General features: G+C 42.2%; 1 protein-coding gene across 3 annotated transcripts in view; it reads left to right on the forward strand.

Annotated features, from left to right (window-relative positions):
- The window catches only part of LOC139565984 (acyl-coenzyme A thioesterase 5-like), a 33,144-nt gene that overhangs the window by 9,663 nt on the left and 3,464 nt on the right, over positions 1 to 20,017 (forward strand). For all 3 annotated transcript variants that reach the window (XM_071386758.1, XM_071386759.1, XM_071386757.1), the window contains exons 3-10: positions 3,748 to 3,847; positions 3,961 to 4,318; positions 4,536 to 4,655; positions 4,818 to 4,900; positions 5,034 to 5,127; positions 5,191 to 5,271; positions 5,356 to 5,497; positions 5,588 to 5,752. In XM_071386758.1, coding sequence (XP_071242859.1) covers positions 3,748 to 3,847; positions 3,961 to 4,318; positions 4,536 to 4,655; positions 4,818 to 4,900; positions 5,034 to 5,127; positions 5,191 to 5,271; positions 5,356 to 5,497; positions 5,588 to 5,752 — 1,143 coding nt within the window. The remainder of the gene's footprint in view (positions 1 to 3,747; positions 3,848 to 3,960; positions 4,319 to 4,535; positions 4,656 to 4,817; positions 4,901 to 5,033; positions 5,128 to 5,190; positions 5,272 to 5,355; positions 5,498 to 5,587; positions 5,753 to 20,017) is intronic.

A 20,017-nucleotide genomic window follows, 5' to 3' on the forward strand; every position in this document is an offset into this window, starting at 1 on the left:
TAATTGTTTTATCAACAATCTCAGTCTGATAATGTTCAGCAATTTCAATTAACTGATCCTTAGTACACAACTCGAAGGCTACCTCTGAAGGAGCTTGAACAAAACTACTCAAAATGGAAGACATTTTCCTCTCCCAATACAACTCTTGCAAATGCTCAAAAAAAAGACACAACTCACCTGTTGTCAGTCTGGGTTCAAGGACAGGAGCCACACCCCACTATCCTCCAAAAACAACTAACTAACTGGCCCTAGTCTTCGTGCAGTCACATGTGGTGGGGTTTTATGCACACAAAACCAGTGGAGTGGAAGAGACAACCAGAAACTGGCGGCCCTCCCATAACCACGGAGGTGCTCCCGAGCCGATGTAGGGGAAAAGGGAAAGGGATGCTCTACCCACGTTCACTGCCACCTAAAACAAAAACACCACAAGCCTCCTATTGACACTCGCTGATATGCCTGAACAGGAGAGGACTCCCACCTGAACAAAACCCAGAAAAACAGAGTGAATTGCTTACCTACCAAGCACACTGAACCAAAAGAACACATGGCTCTAAACAAAATTGGCCCAACCAAAACATCTCCTCAAACAAAAGAAATTTGGCAAACTAAACTAACCCAAGTTAACTACTATCCTGGACGAGTCCCCACTTGTCACAAGCCGGCTCATTGCCTGTGACAAAAATGAGGGGACACGAACAACAGGTATAGCCCAATTAAAAGTGTTCTTTATTATAAACAAAACTATTAACTTAGACTAAGAAAAAGGAATGAGGTGTGGAAGTATCATAATGTAAGGTGTATGTAAAGTGCATGGATGCGTGAATATGTGTGTGTGAATATGACTGAGTGAAAACTATGCAAAACTACAAAGGAACAAACAAATCATGAGCATACCTGGAGGAGCAGAGAGAGAGCGAGAGAGGTGATTAGTGACAGTTTAAATACTTAGAGCCCAGGTGACTCCAATCACTAACGACCCCTCTGCCTGCAGGAGGAACCGCCCCTGCACTGCAGAGGAGGGGAGGAGCCTCCAGTAACCACGAGCACAACAGTTCCTTGATTTTAACTGCCTGTTTTAGTCATAATTATCACCTTCCGTGAGAACTAGAAAGTAAATGAAAATACAGTTAAGCACACTCTTACAACTTTCTTGTCTTATGAGTGACTTATTAGCTTGATACAACTCTGAAGTGCTTACATACACAAACCAAGGGGGGGTTGGCGCCCCCCCTTGGTTTGTGCTGTGGTGGAGATCTTTGTGGGCTATACTCGGCCTTGTCTCAGGATTGTAAGTTGGTGGTTGAAGATATCCCTCTAGTGGTGCGGGGGCTGTGCTTTGGCAAAGTGGGTGGGGTTATATCCTTCCTGTTTGGCCCTGTCCGGGGATATCATCGGATGGGGCCACAGTGTCTCCTGACCCCTCCTGTCTCAGCCTCCAGTATTTATGCTGCAGTAGTTTGTGTCGGGGGGCTAGGGTCAGTTGGTTATACCTGGAGTACTTCTCCTGTCTTATCCAGTGTCCTGTGTGAATTTAAGTATGCTCTCTCTAATTCTCTGGTTCTCTCTTTCTTTCTCTCTCTCGGAGAACCTGAGCCCTAGGACCATACGTCACGGCAAACCGGGCATGATGACTCCTTGCTGTCCCCAGTCCACCTGGCCTTGCTGCTATTCCAGTTTCAACTGTTCTGCCTGCGGTTATGGAACCGCCACCTGTCCCAGACCTGCTGCTTTCAACTCTTAATGATCGGCTATGAAAAGCCAACTGACTTTTATTCCTGATTATTATTTGACCATGCTTGTCATTTATGAACATTTTGAAAATCTTGGCTCTCTCTAATTCTCTCCTTCTCTCTTTCTTTCTCTCTCTCGGAGGACCGGAGCCCTAGGACCATACGTCAGGACTATCGGGCATGATGACTCCTTGCTGTCCCCAGTCCGCCTGGCCTTGCTGCTATTCCAGTTTCAACTGTTCTGCCTGCGGTTATGGAACCCCTACCTGTCCCAGACCTGCTGTTTTCAACTCTTAATGATCGGCTATGAAAAGCCAACTGACATTTATTCCTGATTATTATTTGACCATGCTTGTCATTTATGAACATTTTGAAAATCTTGGCTCTCTCTAATTCTCTCCTTCTCTCTTTCTTTCTCTCTCTCGGAGGACCTGAGCCCTAGGACCATACGTCAGGACTACCGGGCATGATGACTCCTTGCTGTCCCCAGTCCACCTGGCCTTGCTGCTATTCCAGTTTCAACTGTTCTGCCTGCGGTTATGGAACCGCCACCTGTCCCAGACCTGCTGTTTTCAACTCTTAATGATCGGCTATGAAAAGCCAACTGAAAATTATTCATGATTATTATTTGACCATGCTTGTCACTTATGAACATTTTGAACATCTTGGCATAGTTCTGTTATAATCTCCACCCGGCACAGCCAGAAGAGGACTGGCCACCCCTCATAGCCTGGTTCCTCTCTAGGTTTCTTCCTAGGTTTTGGCCTTTCTAGGGAGTTTTTCCTAGCCACCGTGCTTCTACACCTGCATTGCTTGCTGTTTGGGGTTTTAGGCTGGGTTTCTTTACAGCACTTCGAGATATTAGCTGATGTACGAAGGGCTATATAAAATAAACTTGATTTGATGATTTGATTTCATTTGATAAACCAGTTTAGCCAGAGATATAACAGTATCAGATTAAACACAAAGGAAAAATACCTTGTTGGCTGTTTATTATAGAAGGGAGGAAATTCCTAACTTCACACGTCTTATTCCTGGAATGAATTCAAGCTTCATCCTTAACTATTATAATGTTACCATCCTAACATACACGCTTCAACCGTTACGAACTACACCCGAACACCGCGTGGGATTGCCTCACCCCAAAAGTGTGTTGCTACAATAATAATCCCCGTTACAACAGTTCTTAGCCACGTAGTTCCGCTTGTCTTACAATTTCCCCCGCATAGTGAACACGTAAACAATTCAAACAAAAAACAACGACATAGACTGACAGGTTAGTTGTCAGTTACAGGCATGCAGTGGACCTGTAGTCAGAAGTAGTATAATTGTTCAAATGCAACACACTTTGAAAGGCGTGACCAAAGTTGGTCAACATCTTGACAAATGTGTTCCACTTGAACACGCCCAAGCAAATTAATGCCAAGTTGAAACAGCTGGGAACTTTGAAATTGGAAATATTCGACTTCAGTGCGCTCAAGGCAACTGGGATGAGCTCCGACAAGGAAAAAACGTTTTAAACTGTCAATCAACTTGGAATTCCAAGTCGGGAACTCGGCCTCTTTCTAGAGCTCTGACTTTCCTATCTGAAGATCACTGACATCATTAATTGACCGCGTTCAGAGTTCCTGGTTGTTTTGAAAGCACCATTCAGTGTGTTTGAGAATTTAAAAAAAAGACAATTTAATCTTTGTTATTTACTGACTTGCCTCGTTAAATATATTATTGTTTACAATGACTACCTATACCGGTAAAACCCTGACGGCACTGGGCCAATTGTGCACTGCCCGATGGGATCCCAATCACAGCTGGTTGTGATGCAGCCTGGATTTGAACCAGAGTGTCTGTAGTGATGCCTCTAGCATTGAGATGCAGTGCCACTCGGGAGCCCCAGTTGACAGACAACTGACAACTCTTAAAAAACAAGCTCTGACTACAAATAGTTTTAAATGGTCATCCAACTCCGAAGTCCAAGTCAGACACTCAAGCCTCTTTCTCTTTTTTGTTGTTTATGTAGTTGCTAAGGATGCCAGTCTTGGAGGAACATATGAAGGAGCAGAGCCCATGGGTCTACTGTGGAGCATGCAGCCTGTTCCAGGTAGTCGGACAGGCCTCAGGTAACACACCAATGCAATTCAGTATTTGGGGTCAATTTTACATAGGAAAAACACATAATTTAGGGTGACCAGGCCCGTCTGGACAAGTCAAATAAACTCTCTCTGTCTCTCAGGTTGAGAAAGATGGATGTCCTCACTCCTATGGTGGTACACATCTCTGTGTACAGTGGGCACATCACTGAGGGCTTCAGCAAGCAGTCTCCCCTAGCGACCGTTGTCACAGAACGATGGTACATGGCACCGGGTGTGTGCAGAATTGACATCAGGGAACATGGAGTCCGAGGGACCCTCTTTTTACCCCCAGGTCCCGGACCCTTCCCTGGGGTGTTGGATATGTGGGGAGGGGGTGGGGGGCTGGTGGAGTACCGCTCCGGCCTCCTGGCGTCACACGGTTTTGTTTCCATGGCGCTAGAGTACCTTTCCCATGACAAGAACAGAACCTCAGACATCAACTTTAAAACCTACTTTGAGGTGATTCTCATACTGTGTGTGTGCCTACATGCTTGTGCTTGTCTTAATGTTCAGAAATGGCCCTAAGAGGGCAGAGTCCACTCCTGTGACCATTTACCCAGACTCACTGTTATATTACATCACCTCACGTTATATTACATCACATTGGATCCGCTACATTGGATCCTACATTGTATCCGTATTACTTGAACTTGAGCTCTATCTCTCTGTTATGTAGAAAGCGTTCAGGATTGTGCAGGAGCATCCCATGGTGATGAAGGACAGAGTTGCTCTGTTTGGTCTCTCCTTAGGCACGTCAGTCACCCTCAACTTGGCAGCCTACTCCAAAGACATCAGCGTGAGCCTCTCCCTCCCATTCTCATATTTTTCCTCCAGATTGGAGCTTTGTATTTATAGAATGAATTCAGATTCAGTGATCTTTATTGTCCCAACACTGACCATGTGTATATGCTTATGAGTTTGTTTAGTGTGTAAAGAATAAATACTGTGTGTATTCCAGCCCAGATGCTGTGTGTGTATCAGTGGGAGTCACGTCAACCTGGTCAACAAGGCTATCGGCAAAGTGTTTAGAAACATGAAGAAGTGAGTGGTGTGTGTACGAAAAATAAACCCAAATCTGTTCAAAGTGAAGGTGTAAGGTACCGTGATTATGAAGCTTGTGACATACAGCCCAAATGAAGAAATATAGACTAAAAACATAATTATTTATTGCCAGGGATGGGTATAAGACCCGATTTGATGAAGAGGGCCGTGTGGTCTGCAGAGACATCTTTCTGCCCATTCCAACCGACCTTGGAGAGAAAGTGGATGTAAGTCAACACACACAAACACACACAGTGGATTTCTTTACTTATTGCCGTGTCTTCTGACAGATGGGGAGGATAAAGTGTCCATTGATGTTGGTCGTCGGGGAGGATGATCAGAACTGGGCCACAGTGGAGTCTGCCAAGGACGTGGGTACACACACAAACATGATTACAAGCTTCCTATGAAATCAATAATTGTGATTGATGCTGAATGTGACCTCTGACCTGCAGATGACCCAGATGATGCATGCAGCGGGTAACGAGCACCTACTGACCATTCTACAATACCCTGATGCTGGACACCTCATTGAGCCGCCGTACACACCCCACTTCAGGGCCAGCAACTTCATAATGCCTCAAACACGACAGAAATGTACTGTACTCAAAACTCAAACCTATAGTATACACACCTGAACTGTATAACCAATTCTTTACTCACAAATTAACTTTGTGTGTGTTGCAGTGATCATGTTGTGGGGAGGGTACACCAAGCCGCATGCCGTGGCTCAGGAAGACTGTTGGGAAAAGATCCTTAGCTTCCTACGGCAACACCTCTACCCCAGCCCTGACTCTACCCCAACCCTAAGGCAAAGCTGTGATGTCACACCCAAAGAGCATCAAGGACTTAGTATGATTGACTAAGCTATAACTTTAAAAAAAAAAAAAAATACATGAACACTTTATATTTTAAGTCTAAGCCTTTTGGGGGGTGGTAGGGTTCTTCTAACATGGAATTGTTTTGGTCATACCATAGATCATTTAGCTATTTGATTTTGAATTTTAGGACTCCTTTAAGCCGGGTGTACACTATACAATTTTGGCCCCGATTTAGCTGTCCCAGACAAGCTTTTGAAATTGAAGACCAAATCCCCATGTCGTTGACTACTTGAGGCGTTTGGCCGTCACGACACTCGTTTGATGTGAGCGGGTCAGATACGCAGTCTGAGGGCTACTGATCTCATCTTTGACCAGTCCCAGACGCCCCGATATTTTCAAACATGTTTGATTTTATCCGCACAATCTTCAGTGCTTTTGCAGTGCGAGATGTGCAACGACAAGTTTTGAGAACGCGTGATCAGCAATAGCCAATGAGAGCTCGCCAGAGAAGAAGCCAGTGAGATGATGATGATATTTCTCATCACCCAGAATGTGAGCTACTACTACTACTCCTAGTATGCGTTTTTACTTGCCTTTAACCAAAGTGTCAAATCGTTGCAGCTCTGAAGTTCACAAGCAATGTTATTTCATTCAAAATGTTTGCGAGATATTTCAAGTCAGTATGGCAAGCGTGAATGTCTGACTGAAAACGTTTTGAGGCTGCTTTGAGCCACTGCTCGTTGTAGCTATGTTAACAATCTACTCACATAATTATTTTCGCGAGACAGCGTGGTATCGCGAATCCTAATGACCAAGTGAAGAATCTTATAGTGTGTGACCCCTGTCTTGCCATGTCGTTTAGTGAGCGCACCACTACGTTGTCAAGACAAAAAACGTCAGGAAAGACGGTCATTAATGAAAGAGGCTCAGCTATGTTAGGATTTGGAAAGTTGTGTGGTGTACACTTGGTTTTAGGTATTATTTTTTTATTACTTAAAATATTGAATTTGGTCTTTACTACTATAGCCCATAGAAACACATTGAATATAACACATTCATAAATGGCAAAAAAGATCCTCCAAAAATGTATCATAAGGAATAAGATGTTTTTGTGAGAAGACCAATTTTTGAGATGTCTCGGTCTGACAAACACCACTGTAGCTCAGTCACCTTCCACCTCAGATGTGGAATGTCGACATAGGCGGATGCGGTGGCTTGAGACACAGCCCAAGAAAAAAAAACATATTTATCTTAAACTGACAGGATTTTGATGGGGATTATTATTTCGTTACTTAGATTGATGCATGGGTGCATCAATATAGTCTTAAGGATTAATATGTATGAAATGACAGAGTCATCAGACCAGTGGACACAGCTGTACAACATAAATTGAGGGCTGATGAGGAGTGTCCACAGTAGTGGGTCAGAGTCTCTCATTCACTGAACTGCATGAGTTTCAACCTGCCAATAGTGTTAACACCTGCGCCTGAAACCTAACTGCCATAGTACACAGATGATTGATTCTATTTTTTGATTCATGAGGAAATGTGTTGTCTATAATGTTTATAATAAATCAGAGGAAGAATATTAACTATATCTGTTAGTGAGCGCATGAGAGCGCTATTTGGTCATTCTTTTGCAGTTCTTCAATATATCACAGGAGGATGATGAATGCACATGTGTAGTGGTGGGCAACGGATGAGTCCTGGGCCTGTATTCCAACATCCGAGTAGGACTGATCTTGGACAAGGACTTCCCTGTCCATGTAATCTTATTCATTATGATCAGAAAGCCAGAACTGATTAATTTTCACCCAATGGAGGGAGAAGGAGGGATGGAAGGAAAGAGAGTGGAGGGATGGAAGGAAAGAGAATGGAAGGAGAGAGAGAGTGGAGGGATGGAAGGAGAGAGGGATAGTGAGAAGGGGGGATGGAAGGAGAGAGGGATAGTGTGGAGGGAGAAGGAGGGATGGCAGGAAATAGAGTGTGGAGGGTCTGTTTATCATCTGGAGTGTTTTGCTCTTTACCGATTGACCCTTCCATTTCTACCTCTGATTCAGGGTCGAAGGGTTAGACACAAAGGGGGAATAGGAAATGGGGACGTTTAATGCTGACCTCAGACCAGAGGATTGCCTATATTCCCTTCACTGTACATCAATTGTAATCTGACCGATTGTGGTAATGTTACAGAGGGTTACTATAGTGTGTAGTTGTGGTATGTGTGTAGGCCGGAGGCCAGGCAATGAAGAGGATTTGGCTTTGACAGAGAGCAGGGCCGATCTGTTTGCACAGATTTGGTGCTTATTAACAGCTCACCTGACTAACAGCTACCAGCTCCTCCGTGAGCTAATGCACTCTCGCTCTAAATTCAATAGTCACTGAAAAGCCATGCAATAAAACACACATGAGCGCGGGTACAAACACACACAGACATTGTTCCAGAGTGATGATAAACTTAATTGGGGCCATACCTGCGAACATTAGAAACAGTTCAAATTGAAAGTTTCTCCGTCTCAAAATGTGCATTAGCATATTTAAGTATTTGATTTACTTGCACGTGATGGAATGCGACATTGTAGCTGGTCCCATCAGATAACCTGGCACACGTTAGCCCTATGCTAACCTCCACCAGATGAGTGATTATTTCCTGTAACAATGTTCCCATCAGGCTGTCAAAGATCTTAGACTTATCCACCGACCAATGGCATTTCTTAACTTATGGCTGCAATCCCGTTAACGGGATCGATATGACAACAGCCAGTGACAGTGCATGGCGCCAAATTCAAACAGATCTAATAATTAAAATTCCTCAAACATACAAGTATCGTATACCATTTTAAAGGTAATCATGTTGTTAATCCCACCAGTGTCCGATTTCAAAAAGCCTTTACAGCGAAAGCACCACAAACGATTATGTTAGGTCACCGCCAAATCACAGAAACACAGCCATTTTCCAGCCAAAGACAGGAGTCACAAAAAGCAGAAATAGAGAAAATTAATCACTAACCTTTGATCTTCATCAGATGACACTCATAGAACTTCATGTTACACAATAGATGTATGTTTTGTTCGGTAAAGTTCATATTTATATAAAAAAATCTCAGTATACATTGGCACGTTATGTTCAGTAGTTCCAAAAACATCCGATGATTTTGCAGAGAGCCACATCAATTTCCATAAATACTCATAATAAACGTTGATCAAAGATCAAGTGTTATACATGGAATTTTAGATCCACTTCTCCTTAATGCAACCGCTGTGTCAGATTTTTTAAAAACTTTACGGAAAAAGCAAACCATGCAATAATCTGAGGTCGGCGCTCAGAGCCCAATCAAGACAAAAATATATCCGCCATATTGTGCAGTCAACAGAAGTCATAAATAACATTATAAATATTCACTTTGATCTTCATCAGAATGCACTCCCAGGAATCCCAGTTCCACAAATGTTTGATTTGTTCGGTAATGTCCATCATTTATGTCCAAATAGCTACTTTTGTTAGCGCGTTTGGTAAAGAAATCCAAAGTCACGAAGCGCGTTCACTAAAAGCAAACGAGATGTCAAAAAGTTCCGTTACAGTCAGTAGAAACATGTCAAATGATGTATTGAATCAATCTTTAGGATGTTAAGATAAATCTTCAATAATGTTCCAACCGGAGAATTCCTGTCTTAAGAAATGCGATAGAACAGAGCTCGCTCTCACATGAACGTGCACGGTCAGCGCATGTTCAGGTCATGGTAGACCTTACTCAATCCCCTCTCATTCGGCTCCACTTCACAGTAGAAGCATCAGACAAGGTTCTAAAGACTTGACATCTAGTGGAAGCCTTAGGAAGTGCAAAATGACCCATATCCCACTGTGTATTCGATAGGGGCTGAGTTGAAAATCGACCAACCTCAGATTTCCCACTTCCTGGCTGGATTTTTTCTCAGGTTTTTGCCTGCCATATGAGTTCTGTTATACTCAGACATCATTCAAACAGTTTGAGACTTCAGAGTGTTATCTATCCAAATAATATGCATATATTAGCAACTGGGACTGAGGAGCAGGCAATTTACTCTGGGCACCTTTTCATCCAAGCTACTCAATACTGCCCCGCAGCCATAAGAAGTTAAAATAAGTCAACCATGGTCACTAGTGGGATATTTTAAAAGGTCCAATGCAGCTGTTTATATCTCTATCAAAAAATGTCTGCTGAATAATTTTGTGCCTTACTGTGATTGTTTTCAATTAAAATCAGTGGTGTGGATTTATGGGCGCCAAGGGAAGCTAGTCTTCCCCAAATATTTGACTAATACTTTTTTAAAATGATCTTTCGTCTCTCTAATTTCATCGTTTTTCCTCAATTCACAAGTGGCTGAATCTCACCGGAGAAATCAGAGCGAGGGAAACCGGGCCCCTCTGTCTCAGTATGTGTAGCCCATGTATCTGCTGCTATCTGGACCAAAAGAGTATACATTTTTTTTTTTGGGGGGGGGGGGGGGACCTTAATTTAACTAGGTAAGTCCAGTTAAGAACAAATTCTTATTTACACGGCCTACCCTGGCCAAATGACGGCCAAACACTAATTCGGACGACGCTGGGCCAATTGTGCACCGCTCTATGGGACTCCCAATCATGGCCGGTCGTGATATAGCCTGGAATTAAACCAGGGTTTATAGTGATGCTTCTAGCACTGAGCTGCAATGCCTTAGACCGCTGAGCCACTCGGGAGCCTGATCATTTGATTGATTGGTGCCATTTAGCCTCCCTTGATAAAGTAATTAGCCAATCAGTGTTGAGCTGAGCTCAACTATGGGTTGTCCTGGTGCAGCAAAACGCCCTCATGGGAGGCCAGTTTGGATTTGTCACACTAATCAAATGAATTTCTAAGCTAAATGTAATTTTCAGAAAAACTGTCTGTTTCTGGTCTGCTTGTGGTGTTGTCCTGCAGTAGCTAGCTTGCTAAATTAGCCCTTTCCTAAGCCATGGATGGAGATGGGGATTTGGCCTAATTCTTTGTACAGGCCAATGATTATGATGGCGAATCTGATCTAACAATAAATTAATGTTGTGCCACTCGCCTGAAATGATTGAAGTTCAATATGTAGGCTCACGCTAACTTCGCTGGTTCATTGTTGTCCAGGCGAGGAAGTTAGGCTAGCAAGCATTTTTGCTAGGTAGCCTATGACAACAAAAACTAAAAGCGTACTACTGTATGACAGAGCCAGAGACCGTTTTGCCAACATGAAAGAGAGGATGGCATTGGCGTTTAACCTGTTGAGGATAGAGGGCGCTATTTTCACCTTGGGAAAAAATCGTGCCCAATTTAAACGGCCTCGTACTCTATTCTTGCTCGTACAATATGCATATTATTATTCTATTGGATAGAAAACACTCTCAAGTTTCTAAAACCGTTTGAATTATATCTGTGAGTAAAACAGAACTCATTTTGCAGCAAACTTCCTGTCAGAAAGTGAAAAATCTGAAATCGAGGCTCTGTTCCAGGGCCTCCCTATAAATTTTCTTGAAATCTATTAGTATACATGCACTTCATACGCCTTCCACTAGATGTCAATAGGCTGTGAGAGGTGAAATGGGGTTTCTAGGTATATCTATGGTCAAAAGAGAGCGCTTGGAATGACATGACCCCAAATTCCTTTGTTCAGGAAGGCGCAGAAAGGTCATCAGTATTGGCTTCTGAAAAGCATTCGTTATAGACGTCTAATATCTCCGGCTTTGATTTTATTTGATAAATGTGATAATATCATCGTAAAGTATGTTTTTTCAATATAGTTTTATCAGATTATTGAATTTTTTTCGGGAGTTTTGGCGTGTTCCGTTCTCTGCGTTTGTTCACGATGGACAGCTTCGTGCCACTTGGCTAGTTTTGCTTGCTAATTCGAGAGGGAAAAAGGACATTCTAAAACCAAACAACGATTGTTCTGGACAAAGGACGCCTTGTGCAAGATTCTGATGGAAGCTCAACAAAAGTAGGACCCATTTATGATGTTATTTCCTATTTCTGTCGAAAATGTGTTGTTGTGTTTTCCGCCTTGATTTTTGGCGCTGTCTTGCTATAACGTAAGCTGTATGTCGTACTGAAGTTATTTTTTAGAATTCTAACATGGCGATTGCATTAAGAACTAGTGTATCTATCATTTCCTATACAACATGTATTTTTTAGTAAAGTTTATGAATAGTTATTTGGTCAGAATATGTGAGTGTCAGAAATATATCCGGAGATTCTGGAAAATAGTTGCTACATTTTCACAATGTATAACCACGGATTTCAGCTCTAAATATGCACATTTTCGAACAAACCATATATGTATTGTGTAATATGATGTTATAGGACTGTCATCTGATGAAGTTTATGAAGGTTAGTGAAATAATTAATATCTTTTGCTGGTTTTGTCGCTATCAATACTGTTGCCTTGAATCAATGCTGTTGTGTGGTAGGCTATTGTAGTAAGCTAATATAATGCTATATTGTGTTTTTGCTGTAAAACACTTAAAAAATCGTAAATATTGGCTGGATTCACAAGATGTTTGTCTTTCATTTGCTGTACACCATGTATTTTTCAGAAATGTTTTATGAAGAGTATTTAGGTATTTCACGTTGGTCTCTATAATTACTCTGGCTGCTTCGGTGCTATTTGTGATGGTAGCTGTGATGGTAGCTGCAATGTAAAACTGATTTATACCTCAAATATGCACATTTTTCGAACAAAACATAGATTTATTGTATAACATGTTATAAGACTGTCATCTGATGAAGTTGTTTCTTGGTTAGTTTGGTTGGTTCTTGGTTAGTTTGGTTGGTTTTGTGCAAGCTACCTGTGCTGTGAAAGAAATGTCTGTGCTTTTTTGTATTTGGTGGTGAGCTAACATAAATATACGTGGTGTTTTCGCTGTAAAATATTTTAAAAATCTGACAGGTTGACTGGATTCACAAGATGTTTATCTTTCATTTGCTGTATTGGACTTATTAATGTGTGAAAGTTAAATATTTCTCAAAATATTTTTTCAATTCCGCGCTCTGCCTTTTCAGTGGAATGTGGGAGGAGTTCCGCTAGCGGAACCCCGGGACTATTAACTAGTCTATAAGTATGATGAGTGACAAAATATTTTGTACTTGCTGGCGCACGCACACACTGAAATCCGTACCGTGGACAGCCACTTGATATTTAGGAACTTTGGACTAAATCGTTTTTGGTATCTTTTTAAGTTTTTCAGTGTATTAAACTAAGCATATAAAGCCTTGTTGATTTGATTATGTTTAAATTGAAATGGTGCTGGAATAGTGGAGGATGTGCTCCTGTTGATATTGTGCTATTGTATATCACAGTGGCGTACAAACAAATGGGTTATAGTGCACACACAATTATCACAACAGGTTATAATATGGCTTTTTTACTGGCTTGGCTTACTCAGTGATTTTACCCATGCACCGCTACTGATTAAAATGGTAACTAAAAATAATAGCTTCTGGCCTCCCGAGTGGCACAGCGGTCTAAGGCACTGCATCACAGTGCTTCAGGCATCACTATAGACCCGGGTACGATCTGTCGTGGTAATTTCCTGTATTACTAAATGAGGAGAGTTACAAGCCACACACCGGTCAGAGTTATACTTAAACTTCATCTTTAATTATGTGAACTTCTAAATTCGCCCTTTGACTCTCAAATCAATTCAGTGTCTAGAATGAATGAGAGTGCCTACAAAAGAATACCAAGATCTTTTATAGCCAAGATACGCCCCTCTCAACTTACATGACGAACCACAGATCTTAGTAAAACTTCACAAAGGGCGTTTTACTTTAGAAAGGAGTATCCCATAGCCAGATAGCATTAACTATAAATTATCGTTCAGTTTGGTCTCTAAGACGAGGTTCTAATCTCGTTCCTGGTACTTCATAGTACAAAAACATCAACTTATCCAATGGCATATATCAATTGTCAACTGTAGATACTCCCATCTCAAGTATACCCCCTCTTCTCCCCCCTCCTGGACAAGCTCACTGAGGGGAGTGAGCCTCTAGGTCATATACTATCTCAAGATAAGTGCAACATCAGAGGGGTAATACAATGGTTCCAGACACTGCCATACTTCTCCCCCCAATGGGAAAAGGAGGGAGTGACTGGCGTACAGACATTGTGGAGACAACTAACTAGTTCCCCATTAATCATGCCATCCCTTCACATGGTTTAACAGATACATTCACATATGAAGACAATGTTCCATTCTGACCTCTCCCCTCTCTGGGGCCCAAGTGACTTTTCCCTAGCTGAGAAGGGAAAAGTGCAACTTCCAACCCTATAGTCCAAAAGGAGACATTCTAATGACAAGTATCTCACATAAGCATATTATGTAAATAATACATCTTATCTATGTTACCCAACTAATTCTGATTCAGCCGCCACAGATCCCGGGCTGAGTCACAGCCGGCTGTGACCCATGAGGTGGTGCACAATTGGTCCGGGTTAGGGGAGGATTTGACCGACCCGGGATTTCCTTGTAAGCGATCAGTGTGTCTTGGCAGGGTTGTGTTTCAGAGGACGCATGGCTCTCGACCTTCGCCTCCGAAGTCCATAGGGGAGTTGCAGCGATGGGATTAGACTAACTACCAATTGGATAAAATTGCTTCTTTGCAAATGACAATTTCTAGGACTGTGGGATTGCTAGGACTGTCTGGGAGTGGTCTGAGTGGGGAGGGGAAAACTGAAAATTAGCTGTTTGACAGAAGTTTGGAGCTCCTTGTTATTGGAGTATTAGCCCTAACTAATTTACTGCATGGAAGGCCAAAAATCCCACCACAACGTGCCCAAAATAAGTCAAGACACTCGTGGTCTTGTCAAAAAGCTGTCTTTACCCTTACTGCTATTACCAATTGGTGCCGTGATCCACTAAGGCGGTAAGCCTTAAGACTGCACGGTACGACAGCTGTGAGTTTGAAACCCCTTTGGGGCATTATTATATTAGGAACAAAAACACTCCACTGCTGGTCCTTGAGTCAAATAATGCATAGGTGATAAAGTAGATTATAAAAATGCACATAACACATAATTAAAATGGTAGGACTACCAGTGATTTTGTTATCTGATCACTTTTTAAAATGTATTTCGCAGTGTAAATTGACTGGATATATTCACTGCAGTATTAAGCCTAACATTGAGCTAATGGATTATGGGCTAATATGCATAAGCTTCTAATTTAGGCTACACATCCCCAGCCTTTAAGGTCTTCATTTTAGCATATGTTTTCCCTGTCAAAATAAAGGGTCAATAAAAAATACATTCGTTTTGTTGCGCAATTACGCACCTGGCCTCTCCGCTGCCTCAGATATTACGCACCTGGCCTCTCCGCTGCCTCTTTTTAAATCTTGTGGAGTCCCAGGAGAAGCCAGACTACAATAGCTTGTTGGAAACTTATTAGGGGTTCACAGCAAAGCTGTGAAATCTATTATTAGTCTTAGAATTTTTTTTAAATCCCTTGACATGGTCAAATAACTCAAACATAGATTGGCACACAGAAAATAAAGGCCATGGAGGCAGTATTGGAACATAACAAATTAAATTACAGTTAACAAAGAATTACACTTAATCCAGTATAAAATAATGTACCGAATGTATTTTAAGAGACAATTCACAAATTCTACAGCATAACGGCAGAGTCATGTCTTAAGTGTAAAACTAAGTGACTCAATGATTCATGCCTTCTGGGAGTGCTATAAAGTCCAAAAGTTATGGGCTGAGTTAGAAAGTTGGCTTTCAGAAGTTTTGTAATAGATGCATTAAAAAAATATATACGGTATATCTGCATATTTCAAGACCTGGCATATGATGGTATGGTGAGATATCAAAAGGTTTGGACTGTACTTTTCTTGTCAATCATTTTGAGAACTTTTGCTTTAAAACTGGATATTAAATGACCCTCCATCGTTAAGACAGTGGATGAATGCATTATCTAAAATTTGCATTATCTAAACTATGTATGTTTTTCTATTGTCAGAAGAAGAAAAAATCGTAGAAAAAAATAAACAACTATTGGCAATTTGGTCCAAAAGAATGCCACTGATTGGCCTATAGGTGGCACTGTTATAATAGGTCCCGTGTGGCTCAGTTGGTAGAGCATGGTGCGCTTGCAACGCCAGGGTTGTGGGTTCATTCCCCACGGGGGGGACCAGGATGAATATGTATGAACTTTCCAATTTGTAAGTCGCTCTGGATAAGAGCGTCTGCTAAATGACTTAAATGTAAATGTAAATGTTATAACAAGTGTCACTTAAACCCGAATATCCACTGTCCCGTTTGACCTAGACACTTGAATATAGGTGAATGTTATATGTAGCTGTCTTTCCTCATGCTGAACAAATTTGCCTCAAGGACCCATAAGGTCCGTCAGAATAGATTTTCCTCCATCTTGGAAAACCTGTAGGCCCATGGTACATCTCGTAACTTAGTTTGAGAAAAGCTAAGGGATTGGTTAACAGATGGCTGAGTTATTGTTAAATATTCACTTAAATCCTTTGTAAATCCACTTCACTATGGCCTATCAACTTGAAACTTTAGGGTCAAAGACATCACATTACCATGATGAACCATATTAAGTTTGGCATTGATATCTTAACAAAATAAGGAAACTATTAATAACAATTCACTATTTTTACTATGTAACGCTACTGCTTAAAATAATCAAATCTTCTCATGGACTAAAACTCATTCATTCTGAATTTGGTCTTTGGACTCATCACAATAGTCCCTAAAGAGTTTGAGAAAATAAATAAAATCAAATTTTATTTAACACTGATGCCTTCAAAATACTTCTCATGAACCATATGTCAGATTCACTCCAGATGTTGTATTTAAACTCATTACATCAGTCTTTAAAAATAGTTGCTGCATTCAAATATGGCTGCCCTACCTATAAAGGCAAGTTAGCAAACATGCTAATGCTAAAAATACTTTAAATATATTATTACAATACAGTGCCACCAACACGGCTTGCTACCAAGGACTGCGTGGCCGACGTAAGACATTTAAACGTGTTAACCCTCAAGGCTGCTGGCCCAGACGGCATCCCTAGCCGCGTCCTCAGAGCATGCGCAGACCAGCTGGCTAGTGTGTTTACGGACATATTCAATCTCTCCCTATCCCAGTTTGCTGTCCCCACATGCTTCAAGATGGCCACCATTGTTCCTGTGCCCAAGAAGGCAAAGGCAACTGAACTAAATTACTATCGCCCCATAGCACTCACTTCAGTCATCATGAAGTGCTTTGAGAGACTAGTCAAGGATCATATCACCTCCACCTTACCTGCCACCCTAGACCCACTTCAATTTGCATACCGCTCCAATAGGTCCACAAACGATGCAATCGCCATCACACTGCACACTATCCCATCTAGACAAGAGGAATACCTATGTAAGAATGCTGTTCATTGACTACAACTCAGCATTCAACACCATAGTACCCTTAAAGCTCATTGTTAAGCTTGAGGCCCTGGGTCTCAACCCCACCCTGTGCAATTGCTTCCGGGACTTCCTGACGGGCCGTCCCCAGGTGATGAAGCACACACCCACAAGGGTGTGTGCTCAGCCCCCTCCTGTACTTCCTGTTCACCCACGACTTCATGGCCATGCACGCCTCCAACTCAATCATCAAGTTTACAGACGACAACCGTAGTGGGCTTGATTACCAATAACGACGAGACAGCCTATAGGGAGGAGGTGAAGGCACTCGGAGTGTGGTGTCAGGATAACAACCGAATCACTCAATGTCAACAAAACACCACCCTATCCACATCAACGGGAGGGCAGTGGAGAAGGTGGAAAGTTTTAAGTTCCTCGGCGTACACATCACAGACAAACTGAAATGGTTCACTCACACAGACAGTATGGTGAAGAAGGCACAATAGCGCCTCTTCAACCTCAGGAGGCTGAAGAAATTTGGCTTGTCACCTAAAATCCTCACAAACGTTTACAGATGCACAATTGAGAGCATCCTGTCGGGCTGTATCACCGCCTGGTACGGCAACTGCATCGCCCTCAACCGCAGGGCTCTCCAGAGGGTTCTTCACTACATTGTCTCTGTGGGTGGACCATTTCAGATTGTCAGTGATGTGTTGTGCGGTCTGCCCAACACATCAGCGGGGGCACACTGCCTGCCCTCCAGGACATCTACAGCACCCGTGACACAGGAAGCCCAATAAGATCATGAAGGACCTTAGCCACCTGAGGTCAGTACAGGTGCATCAAAGTTGGGACCGAGAGACTGAAAAACAGCTTCTATCTCAAGGCCCTGAACTTAGTCACTGTGAATAGCTGGCTACCAGCCGGTTACTCATACCTGCACCTTAGAGGCTGCTGCCCTATGCACATAGACATGGAACACTGGTCACTTTACTAATGGGAACACTGGTACATTTTATAATGTTTACATACTGTTTTACCCATTTCATATGTATATACTGTAGCGACCCGCACAGACAGCTGTGTGTTATGTGTTAGGCTAGTAGGTGGTTGTGTTGTACTGACCAGTACCCAGTGTTCGCGGGGTCCGACATGCCAATCAACCTGCTATCTGCCAATCACGGGAATGCCTGGAATGTTCTGATGCCGGGCATCCTGGCGGTTGGCGGAGTGGCGTGGAGGGGGGTTGGGCAGGGGGATGGAGCTTTGGAGCATTGGAAGACCAGGTTTAGCCTTTGTTCTCTCTCTTATGTCTGGCCTTCATAAGAGAAGGTCACGGTTGGCTTGTGGTTATCTTTCATTTATTTGGCATGGGCTATGGCCAAACAGTAGCCTGTGTAAAGTTGGGTTAATAAACCGTCAATTCGTAAACTCAATCCTCTGTCTGGACAATTGTTCCTTTATGATCTAGTCAGGTCATTACAATACTGTATTCTAGTCAAGGCCATCCTATTAATTTATTACTGTACAAATAGTATTCTATCCTAGGTATTCTACAGATATACTATATATTCTATCCACCCGGACAGCTGATGAAACTGAGGAGTATTTCTATCTGTAATAAATCCCTTTTGTGGGGAAAGACTCATTCTGATTGGCTGGGCCTTGCTCCCAAGTGGGTAGGTCTATGCCCTTCCATGGCTGCGCCCCTGTCCAGTCATGTGCAATCCATAGATTAGGGCTTAATTTATTTAAATATGAACTGTAACTCAGGAAAATCATTGAAATTGTTGCATTTATATTTTTGTTCAGTAAATATTTATACTCCGGACTCCGACATTGCAGGTAGCGGGTAGCCGGGGTGGCAGGTAGCCTAGTGGTAAGAGCGTTGGGCCAGGAACCGGAAGGTTCCTAGATTGAATCCCCGAACTGACAGGGTAAAAATATGTAATTCTGCCCCTGAAAAAGGCAGTTAACCCACTGTTCCTAGGCCATCATTGTAAATAAGAATTTGTTCTTAACTGACTTGCCTAGTTAAATAAAGGTTAAATATATATATTTTTAGTTAAATAAAAAAAATTGCTTGTCCTTATATTTCTTAATTCCATTATTTTACTTTTAGATGTGTGTATTGTTAGATATCAATGCACTGTTGGAGCTAGGAACACAAGCATTTCTAAATATGGTTATGTGCCAATAACATTTGATTTGATACATGGAGTTGAATGATGTATCACTGCCTGCAGTGAGAGTCTGACATGCCTAATGACTGGCCAGTTTCATGAATCCATATACTCTGACATTGCCATTACCCTCCATTGTTTGTAATGTAACAATCCGTTATGTAACTCACCATCTGTTCAGTGTTGTCACATTGGTAAGAATGATATCGGGAGACAGGCGCAGGAATGCGTAATAGTTCTTTTTATTATACCACAAGTTATGACGCGCCGTGGAAGGGCACGGGGACGAAGACCAAACAAACACGTAACAAAAACACAGGGTTGAAACCCAAGCAAAAGAACGAGGAGTACCTTCAATAAATACACACACGCACAATGATTAAACCACGGGACGAGACCCGTAATCATCTGGCAATCCACAATGGCACGAAAGCCAAAACACATAGCACAGGTACTGACATGTACCAACGGACATTGTAACAATAATCGACAGCACCATGGTGAACAAAGGGCACATATATACAAATACAATCAGTGGGAATAGGGGTCAGGTGTGCGCAATGAAAGTTCCAGAGGGATTTGTGACAAGTGTAGTACATTGAAAGAGGGAATCTCCTGAGGACCTACCAGTTGACCAAGAGCACTATCCTGTCCTGGAGGCCAAACAAGTCAGTACCAACTACTACAAATTTTGTAGTACACATATCTGTGGTGCGTAACA

Source organism: Salvelinus alpinus, chromosome 37, assembly GCF_045679555.1.
Source record: "Salvelinus alpinus chromosome 37, SLU_Salpinus.1, whole genome shotgun sequence".
In the NCBI taxonomy this organism is placed as follows: domain Eukaryota; kingdom Metazoa; phylum Chordata; class Actinopteri; order Salmoniformes; family Salmonidae; genus Salvelinus; species Salvelinus alpinus.